The sequence below is a fragment of the Athene noctua genome, chromosome 1 (assembly GCF_965140245.1).
Source record: "Athene noctua chromosome 1, bAthNoc1.hap1.1, whole genome shotgun sequence".
Lineage (NCBI taxonomy): Eukaryota > Metazoa > Chordata > Aves > Strigiformes > Strigidae > Athene > Athene noctua.
Window position 1 is genome coordinate 189,320,361 of NC_134037.1, and position 10,648 is coordinate 189,331,008.

The following is a 10,648-nucleotide window of genomic DNA, read 5'->3' on the forward strand; positions in this document are numbered from 1 at the left end:
CACTGTATGAAGCCAGTGCTAGATATGGTTAAGCTGAATGATTACCAAAGCCTGACAGCTGAACATTCGTTCCACAATTATCTTCCCCAGCCTCAGAAATTGCCCTAAATATCAGGGGAGCTTACGGAATTTAATCATTTCAGGGTGAGATACAAAACCTGCTCTTGGCACCTTCTCTGGAGCAAAAAAACCTATCCAGCAGTCCTTTCTTATATCAACTAACAGTATCTGTTGGGATTCTTCTAGTATGACTCCAACACTTTTTGGTGACTGCTGTTGCTTTACCTGCTTCCACTCTTGGCAATGACACTCAATTCAAAGCTTGATGACGTCCTGAAAGTAACATTATAAACTAGCATCTCCCCAATTACTTACATAATACATCTAGACCCTCACCCAACACATCAATCCCAGTGGAAATCCACAGTAGAAATATGCTGCAGAAATACTAGTAAGAATCTAATCCTGAGCTCAGACACACTGGTGCTGACAGCCATAGTTAAACTTGTCACATAATAGTGACAACATTCTGTCACTGACTGTGTCAGTATTTAAGAGCAGGCTAAGCAGAATTGCATGCATTTACAAACAGGCATCCCACCAGTCTTATCAAATACTTGCAACCAACATCAGATTGGATTTTAGCTAAATCATTACTGAAGATGAACTTATCTTCAGGTAGATAGGCTTTTAATACTTTAACAACGATAGCAGAAAAATGAACTCTCCACGGAAAGCGACTGCTCAGAATTTAAGAGACTGGTGGTGTTGAGATGATTAATCAGTCTAGTTCTTAGCCCTCAAGACAGCAGTGAAACTCATCACAAGAGAAGTCACAAAAAGTTGAGAAGTAACAGAATTAATTGGAGATCTTTAAAAACATGAATTGCCAGGAAAATACGAGTATGTCTACCTTTTCCTTCCATAGCTAGTAACTACAAAGATTTCAGCAACATGGTCTAGTAAGAAGCAAACCCCACATGGATTCACTGGAAGCAATGCAGACAAACTCAGCCAGCCAGGCATCCAGGCTGAGCTGCAGCACCAGTGTGCTCCTCAAGCACTGCAGGAAAGGGATGCACTTTGATTTGATGCATCAGTGTGAGGAAAATGTCATCTGAAGGCCGTAGATAAAGAGCACATGTCCCACTGAATTGACAGTTGACACTGCTGTATATAACAGGACCATCAAGAAGTGCGGCTGATCTTCATTATTCAAATGTGTTGACTGCTTTTTTCAACAAATGGGTTGCCATATAACACTCTTCAGATTTTAATATACTGACATATGAAAACAGCAACTTCAGTTCACTGGAAAGTTTTCTTTTTAATTTTACCATAAAAAGACAAAATAAACTCTTTCACTGTAATATTATAGCTTTTAATATTCCTGAGCTGCATTTTAGAAGCAAAGGTATTTGTAAATAGATTTAACAAGAGACACTGCAGCCTTACTTTCCAACACCACAAGTAAAAATAATTTAGCAAGAAGGCCCCTTTTTCAAAAGACAATGGCTAGCTCTGTATGTACCTGAAAAAGTGCTTCAAGTGGCTCCGTGCCACCTGAAGTAATTACAAAGCCATATATGTCAACAAAATAACAGAACAACTTTTCAACCATTTTACCACCGCTTCTTACTTCCTACATCAGTGTGCCTCTCTTACATGGAAAGTATTATTATACAAATGGCATTACGTGCCAGAATAATTTGGGCCACAAAGCTTGGCACCATACAGACATATGAAGGAATCAGCAGTTTAAAGGATATCCTGCATATCTTTATAGTCAGTTTTAAGAACTATATGAAAGTCCTGCTATGCATCTCAGTCAGCAAAAACTCTACTTTGTTAAATGTGATTTCATTGAATGCACCAGAAAGCATTTTAAATCAAATCTGTATGTAACAGCTTGTCAAGTCTGGAGCTCCTGTAACTGGCACACACGTACTTCTCAAGCCAAATTAGGTGATACAGAGATAAATACTAAATAAACTAAAATTAGGGTTTAGAAAACTGAAAATCAAGAAAACAGGTTGGCTTTTAGCACTGTAGGAACTCGAGCACGAGCACAGGTGGTTATACCTACATTGCAGTAGAAACCTAGAAAGAGACAACAAAGCACGAAGGAACATCAAAAATCAGGCATCTATTTTCTTGATTTGAGGGACTAGGTACACATTAAGCATTGGTTGAAACAAACGCATTTTCTATAGCAGTCACACCGATGAGGTCTCGTTTACAACTTTCTGGCCCTTTTGTCCAACCACAGCTTTTCCAAGGAGCCAAGGCCTCCACTACCCACTCCAAGTACTCCTTTGCTTACTCAGTGATCTCCTCCGGTGCCTTCGTCTCCTGCTCGCACTTCTGCGACTCTGACTTCTTTCTCTTCTATCTCGTTTACGTTCACTACTTCGAGTTCTTCTGTAGCGTGAACGTCTGGGGCTTACATTTCTTCGACGAGGACTATGGCTTCGTCGAGGACTGTAACTTCTGCTAGAGTGTCTATAATACCTCCTTTCTTTCGTCCGTTTCTCATCCTGATAACTCGCATCTCTTCTGTGTCTGCTCCTCTCTTGTTTACCCTTACTCTCATCAGTGTTTATGCTGCTACACGAACGGCTCTTTCTTCTCCTTGACTCTGTGCTGCGTTTGCCCTGCTCACAGTGTGAGTCCTTCCTGCAGGTATTCTGGTCATAGCTAGAGAGGTTCTTCTGCTGCTGGTTATTGGCAGGAGCACATGAAAGTACCCCTGAACTTCTTTTCTCAGAACACCTCTCAGAGTTTGTGGTATGAAGTTTCTGACCTTCTCTGACATGAACTTTGTCATGAATGTTGCCATTCAAGTACTTGCATTGAGTGTGTACATTCTCAGGGGATGCTACTTCTCTTTGAGAGTCAGGAGCCAGTTTGCCTGTAACAGCCTGCCCTGAGGTAGAAGTGATGCAGCTGGATGACACAGTGTGTGGAATACTACTCGGGGTTTTCAGCATGTCAGACTGAGATGCTTCAGTTTCTTCCTTGTTTTGATTAACTGCATCCATTTTCTTGCTCAGAAGATTGTTCAGCAGTTTCTCCCTTAGTTCCTTTTCCTTCCTCTGCAACCCCAGTGCTCTCTCTTTTTCCTCCTCCACACGTTTGAGCTCAGCCTCCTGAAGCTTTCGTCTCTCCTCTAGCTGCTGAAGACGAATCTTTTCTTCATTATGTTCTTGCTCCAAAAGCTTTACTGTCTGAAAGATAGTCAAAGGGAAGGTCAGAATAAATAAAAAATATTTATAGACCTGCTCATGCTTCCAAGTTATACCATAACACAAAATCAGCAATATGGCAACAGAATAAAATATAACAAACAGAACTTAACCATCCCAAAATAAAATTGTTGTTTCCCTCTTAAAGCAAAAAAATCCAAAACCAACCAACCGAATAAAAACCACTAACACACAACTGATCTAAGGTGAAACATTAGCATTAGTCCACAGACTCTTTTGAGTGTTAATTTCTCCTAGCTGTTTCACAAGACAAAACCAAAGCTTGGTCTTTATGGCTCCTTAATATGACGAGTGTAACACACAAGCTAAAACACATGTGAAATTTGAAGTATTAAACTACATTTATCAGGGTCAGTACTTGAAGATTCCGGTCAAATGTAAAATGTGCATTTCTCTTAAATTGCAATCTGTGGTTCATAGATGACTTTTACAATGAGTCCATAAACCCAGCAAATGATTAAATGTACATATTATGTGGAAAGTTATTCTCAGCTTGTCAATCACTTTAGAAACTCATGATACTAAAAAAGACGGTTTAAACTCTTTTATTCTGACCAGGACTAACAGTTTAGTGTGGTCTTCAAAACTCAGACTGAAAGAAACACACTGGTCTATTTTATCAGACAACTCTTACATTTCACAGCTTCAAAGTCACAAAGCCTACAAGAAGTATTACTGCCTTCTCCTAGCATATAACTGACCACATAGCACTGTATGGGTTCAAAAACACTCCTGAGGAAAAAAAGGAAAACTGTGCTTTGCCACACAGTTTTTAATTTCTACAGAAAATACTTAACATACATTACACCTGAACATGGCTTTATGTAAGTCTTAAGCAAATGACACCCTGTTTCAATGAAAAATAACAATACTGTTAGAGAGACAGGATCTAACATTCGAAACCTTAGCTAACAGTGCTTTTTCTACAGAAAAATTATTCTGCACATTTTCAAACATCAAACAGTGAAAGCTCATTCTCTGAAACTGCAAATAATAGTTAACGGAACTACTGAAAGACAGATGGGAAACAGCATCAAAACTGGAATTAGAAATAAGGAGTCTTAGCATCTTATGCTCTGTGTTTAGTTCACTTTATCATGCCTACACATTCTTCTACTGGACTTAAGAGCAAGTCTGCCAATTAGTTTACAAGTGAAAAAGTGCTATTCAGGACTACAGGTTCAAGTTCACTCCTCAATTTACCTATATGTGCATATTTTTACCAAGGGTGAACTACCGTTTCATTGCACTTTTTTGAATTTTTAGTTTAAGAAATAGCATCTTCAGAGGTATTAAATCTGTTTGTTAATGAACAGCACTCCCCACTCCCTCTCAAGTCAGTAAAAGGCTTTGTTCTGCTGGGTTTTTCATTAGCTTCTGAAATAAATACTGAAGTTACCTTTGCCCTGCTTAGCAGTTCTGCAATTAGTCTAATGGACTGAAGATTTCTTTGAGCTAACAGGAGCTTCCTTTCTTCTAACTTTATCTTCTCTTGCAGTTTTTTTTGTTCTTCAGCTTGAAGCTTTTCAAGTTGCTTTTTGTTTCGTCGAACTTCACGATCTTTCTGTTTCTGTTCTCTTTTGCGCAACTTTTCTTCTCTTTTTCTCTCTCTCTCATATTCTTCAAGCTCCCTCTGCTTCCTAAAAAAAGATTAATATTTTTTACCTTATCTAGGTCAGGTAAAATTTTAGACTTCCACTGTATATAAAAATGTATTTTGTACTTTGAGTAAATTTGTTTCTAAGTAAGTCTTGTTGATTACTGAAAAACAGAAGTAGAAAACAGTGAACATTTTAACCACTAGTTGTGATAGCAAACAATCATCACTGTCAATACTTAAAATACAAGTTGGAATCCAACATAAACCACTGCTACAACAAAAATTTTTGAAACCAATTCCACCAGAGACAGTAACAAAGCATCAGGCAGCTGGGCAGTGAATCGTCACAGTGTGAAGAAAATTACCAAGCCAATTAATGTGTGCAGGGGTTGGTGCTTTTTATTTCAGTCATGAGGACAAAAATGTAGTTTATGTAAATGGCTGAAGGTTTCTGAGATCAGGTGTCTAATGGCATGATTTTTAGGAAAGTATTTTGTAGATTTAATATTTTGAACCAAACATAAGCGCTGGTGACAATAACCCTAGAGTTTCAGAAACCGTTTAATATCTAAACATTAAGCGATGAGAATTTAATGGAATAAATGGACACCACACAGCCTCTAAAACAATCTGATCCATTTGTGTTTATATTCTGAACAGCTGTCTTGTGATATCTGCACACTTATGTATTTTCTTAAAGTGTCAGTGTTAAGATATGCCTGTATCCCATCCCTCTCCTAGAAAAACACTGCTGTTAAGAAAAAATTAGATTTATAATATCGAAGTCACTAGTAGTAGAACTAGTGCATTATTTTCTATTCTTCATTTACAGTGCACATTTTTCCAAGAGAATGACTACACATCATGCAAATTCCCAGCTCTTGGAATTACAGTTCAAGAAAAAAAAGTGTACAACACTTCTCCAAATCTCATAATCCCTGAACCCTATTTCCTCAAAAGCACCCCAATATTCTCACTCAGTTTTAAGTGCTTAGCTTTAGCTACAGGAGTAGAACTTTGAAGGGAAGACTGTGTTTAAATATTGTCTGTCTATTGAGCAATAAACGATAAATACCTTTCTTCCTCTTTCTGTTTTTCCTCAGCTTCCTTCTCTTTACGTTTTTGTTCTTCTCTCTGTTTTTCAAGCTCTTGAAGCTTTTGCCTTTCAAGCTGACGCTTCTTAATTGATGCATCACTGAGGTGTTTTGTAGAGTCAAAAGAAACCTTTACAGGATACAATTGAAAACAGTTTTAAGTAGACAAAAAGAAAAAAATCCCGGGCTACCCACACAATCGCCAACCATTTTAATTTAGCACAAAAAGGTATCCAAATTACAGTGTAAGTACAATCAGAAATATAAAACCTTTTCCAAAGCCAAGCTAACTTCTCTTTGTGCCCAGAGCAAGCACCAGAGTACTATAACCAGATAACTGGGAACTAAATCCCTGCACACCAGCACAATCAGGTACCAGCGTACCTTTTGTGTGACATCCAAAAGTAAACCCTAGCATGGTTTAGGCCCTGGCTGTCCAATGTTTTCAACCTGTCAGAACAGAAATGTATGGAACTCATTCAACTCACGTATGCTGTTTGGGACTGTACAGGACTAGGTAGAAATGGGCCTAAATAAAGGCCTCCCTTTCTGTCTAAAACTATGATCCTTAAATTCAGGAAAAAAAACCCCAGTTCACAGTTCTCAGCAATGGGTCCCAGGAAAACACTCAGCTTCCAGGACGTACGAGCACACCTTGCCCATGTCTAGCTGAATGCTGGAACAGGACACCAGCAGACATCACATCACACCCCTGGTGTCCTAATCTCCCATCCTAGATATCACCTGCGCACACAAAGGCAGGGGTCTGTGCTACATTCCCACAAGTCTATCATCATGAACGATGGGGCAGAGAACAAGGAGCACATATTCTGCGGTTTAATTACCCCAGGCTCTATGTAAAATGATGTTTCACTAACAGGCTAAAATAACAGCTAGAAACAGACAAGATGTTGTGACCTTGTATAAAAGAGGTCTGTCCTGACAGCACAGTCCAAACACAGACCTCTCTCTTTCCTATCACTCCCCAGGGCAGCTGCCAGGAAGGCATGCTTCCACTTGCACCGCCAAACTAAATTTGGGAACCCTGATCCCCTCCATGTATGTGACAGTTTGAATTTCACATCCCCTTTAAAACCTTGAGGGTCAAGGTAGAAACAGTTTCTGCGCTCCAACTGACAAACTGACAAGAAAACAAAGGATTACAGTATTTCACTTCTAATGACTAAACTACAATTTGAATAAATATTTGCATGTTCCCACATTACACAAAGGAATACTCAAGATTCTTCCTGAAATACACTTTCTGATTTGATGAATGACCACTGAACATACCGAAATATACCCACAGACATTTCATTCAACCACTATGTAAATGCACAGACCACCTCCAAACATATCAGAGCAAGTCTTCTTCAGGTCATGCTTTCATAGATACTACATCTGAACAGACTGTCTTATCCTCTCCTGTCATAGCTGTATTTTCTAAGACAATGAGGTTACAGAGAGAGAGATCTGGAAAACTCAGTATGTAAGTATTATGAATTAAGTGTACTGCACTCACAGGAAACTGTGCTACAGATTAACATTATCGTTTAAATCTTTGTGAGGCCTTTCTGTAGGTGAAGAATGATTAACTGTCTATTCTCCAGGCTGCACAGGCCACATGCTATTGAATTGCACGATTCCAACACTTGTCTGGTAGACCTCATTATCAGTGCAGGGACCAGATACTGAGGCTGTGAAATTCTCCCCCTAAATTTCCATCTGTAGTGAACACAAGAGAGAACAATACACTTCAAGGTCAGCCTTCTGGTGAAATATGTCTGAACTGGTTCAAAATTAGAATTTTAAGTGAAATGACAAGATTTATAAATAAATATTAGTTTCTAAAAACTATTTACACAGGCCATGTTCATATACTTGGTCCTTCTATAAGCAGTTCTCACTCCTAAAGTGGTCTTGTTAAAATAAAAATAAAAAGCAAAACCCCACTCACTTTGTTCACATAGTCTAACAACACATTTTTTCTTCCACCATTTTCCTTTAAAAATTCTACTATGGCCGTTCCATAAAAGTACTGCTGTTAATGTCACCTGCTGTCATCACGACAGTATACAGATGTAAGTTTTAAGCACGAGGAAAATAACATTTAGTCGTACATGGTCTTTCACACAGGTTCCCATAAAAAAGCCTTCAGTTTCTCACCTTTATATTGCAAGCCACTGCTTTGCCATCTTCGCCTTTATACATCAGCTTCATCCCTCGCAGGGCATTCATGGCTTTAATGAAACCTGCATACTCTCGATACTGAACATAAGCTTCAAAATTTAAATGGCCTCCAAAACTGAAAGTGTGAAAATTTCTGCCAGTCATTTCTTCTCTGTAAGGGTCCAGCATGGGTATGTCCACATTACGTATCTCTCCAAATTTCTTGAAAACTTTTATAAGGACTTCTTCGCTTGGCTTTTCCGAACCAGAGTCCTTTGCTGCAAACCACTTACAAGGTAAGCCCTCTAAGTGAATAGTATCTGGCCTTTCTCCTGGCAAAGTCTCATTCATATCTTTTGCATCACGGAAAAACGAGTCCCAGTCATGTCTGGTAGGAAAGTCAATCTTATATTCCGCAGCACGGACTTTTAAAATGTCAGAGAAGCCACTCAGCTTTATTGTTTTGCCATCAAGGCAAGCCAGAAAAGATTTAACCAAACTTTTGTTTTCAACCTCTCCTTCAAACCGAATGAAATCCATTGTGCTTTTAGAAATCCGCAGAGTGGAAAACTGATGAGTCTGCACCATCCCTTTCAATCTTTCCATCACTTCCCAGTTTGAAATGGATTTTCCCGGTTGTTTCAGCTGAGGAAGTGCCACACTGATGGTCATTTTTGTAATGGGTTTAAGGTATAACCCACAGGGAGCACAGAGCTCTACAGCTTCTGATGTATCATGAACTATTGTTGCAGCAGCCATAACACAGAAAAAGCATAGGATAAAAAAATAAAAGATTCAAGTTTAAGTTGCAGGCCAACAGTAGTCAAATAAAATAGCCCTTATCCGTAAGTAATTTAATTCTTTGGCCATTTAACCATTCCCAATTTAAAACAATGTCTCGTAATACAAGAGTCAATTAGACAGTTAAAACCGAGTAGTACAAACATCTTAAATTACTTTATAACAACTAGAATCTATAAGTAATTAAACCTCAGTAAGGCCTCAGAAAAAAACCAAGAAGCTGATGACAATCTTAGGAATACATGAAGTTGGTATGTGATGGCTCAGAAAGCAGCAGCTACCCTTTCTCGGGAAGGAAGGGCCTGGCGGAGCGATGTCACACTGCTCTGAAGTCTACTTAACAACGAGTAAACCCCAGCAGGCTAGCGCCGAGGCGGATCCCACGTTCTCCAGCAGAAAAGCACGGAAGGTGTCTGCAACGAGAGAAAAACGCCCCTTTTACTGAAAAGCCTGAAGCCCCACCGCCCTCCCTCCGAGCAGCGCTGAGACGCCTCAGCGGTACACGGCGGGGGAGAGCCGGGAGCCACCCCGCAGCCGCGACCACCGCCCGCCCGCGGGAAGGCCGGCAGCGGGCGGGACCCGGGCGGCTGAGCGAGGGCCCGAGAAGACGCCAGCGGGGAGGCCTCCCCGTCCCCAACCACGCCGGGCCGGGCTACCCGCACCCCCCGCCGCCAGCTCCCCGAAGCGCTCCCCGGCGGCCAGAGGCCCAGGGCGCCCCGCCAGCCCCCCCCCCCCCGCCCCCGCCCCCCGAAGGGATCCTCCCGGCGCCCGCCTCACCCGCAGCCAGCGGGGCGGGGTGGGTGGGGTGGGGTGGGGTGGACCGGAACGGACCGGACCGGACCAGCCCCGCGCGCGCCGCCGCCCCCGGCCCGTGCCGGACCCTGCCCCTCCGCGCGCCGCCGGGGCCGCTTCCGCTTCCGCATGGCGGAACGCCCCCCGGGCGGCAAGGAGGCGGGCGCGCGCTCTATGGCCGCGCCGCTCTATGGCCGCGGCGTCACGGCGACGCCTGGCGGCGGGGCGGGCGAGCGGGGGCCGACAAAATGCTGCTTGGCCGTGCTGCCCCTCGGGGCCGCGTTTCTTGCTTTCCCACAGACGCGCGGTGTGCCCAGTGCGCACGCCCCCAGGGTGCGTGAACAGGTGTGTTTCCCCGTTAGGTAACTGTCATCATTGCCTTCTAACGGACTGCGGCCCGAGCGCGCAGAAACCCTGCCAAAAGCCACCCCACCGGGTGGAGAACAGAGCTGGGGTGGCTGAGCTCACTCCAACTTGCTGCTTACCACACGTTTGCAATAGTCTGTGCTTTTTTTTGAAAGCCAACACAAAGCCTGTATTTATGAAAGAATGGCACGAATTAACAAAACATAATTTAGTTGCATAAAAATGAGTGACTAGTGTTATTTGAGATGCTGAAAGATATCCAGGATACATACATGGATCTGGAAAATATGCCACATGTCCTATGGGAAACCTGACTACGCTGTCAGCTGGAGGTTATGCTGTACAGCATCCCAAATGGCAGTAGGTTGGTTGGTTTGTTTTTTGTTTTTTTTTTCACTGTAGTGAGATGAGTAAAGAAGTGACTCGCTTTGTGTTTCAGACAGAAGTGAAGGTCAGTAAAGCAAGGGTATCGTACCTACCCGGAAGAGGAAGGGTGAACAGGCAAAATAAACGTCAGTAAGGGACAGTATCTAAGTGCAACAGTGTATGTAAATCTGTTT

General features: G+C 41.9%; 1 protein-coding gene across 2 annotated transcripts; it reads right to left on the minus strand.

Annotated features, from left to right (window-relative positions):
- Nucleotides 1-1,266: 1,266 nt before the first annotated feature.
- On the minus strand, nt 1,267-9,843 carry AKAP17A (A-kinase anchoring protein 17A). 2 transcript variants are annotated; one of them, XM_074907867.1, is made up of 5 exons: nt 9,708-9,843; nt 8,127-9,343; nt 5,942-6,090; nt 4,666-4,906; nt 1,267-3,227 (listed from the first exon to the last, which is right to left on the minus strand). In XM_074907867.1, the coding sequence occupies exons 2-5, from the start codon at nt 8,886-8,888 to the stop codon at nt 2,295-2,297; spliced, it is 2,085 nt and encodes a 694-aa protein (XP_074763968.1). In that variant the 5' UTR covers nt 8,889-9,343; nt 9,708-9,843; the 3' UTR covers nt 1,267-2,294. The 2 variants fall into 2 exon arrangements, with proteins under 2 accessions (XP_074763968.1, XP_074763978.1); XM_074907877.1 differs by lacking the exon at nt 9,708-9,843 and having other exon boundaries at nt 8,127-8,869; nt 9,212-9,584.
- Between the last annotated feature and the right edge of the window lie 805 nt (nt 9,844-10,648).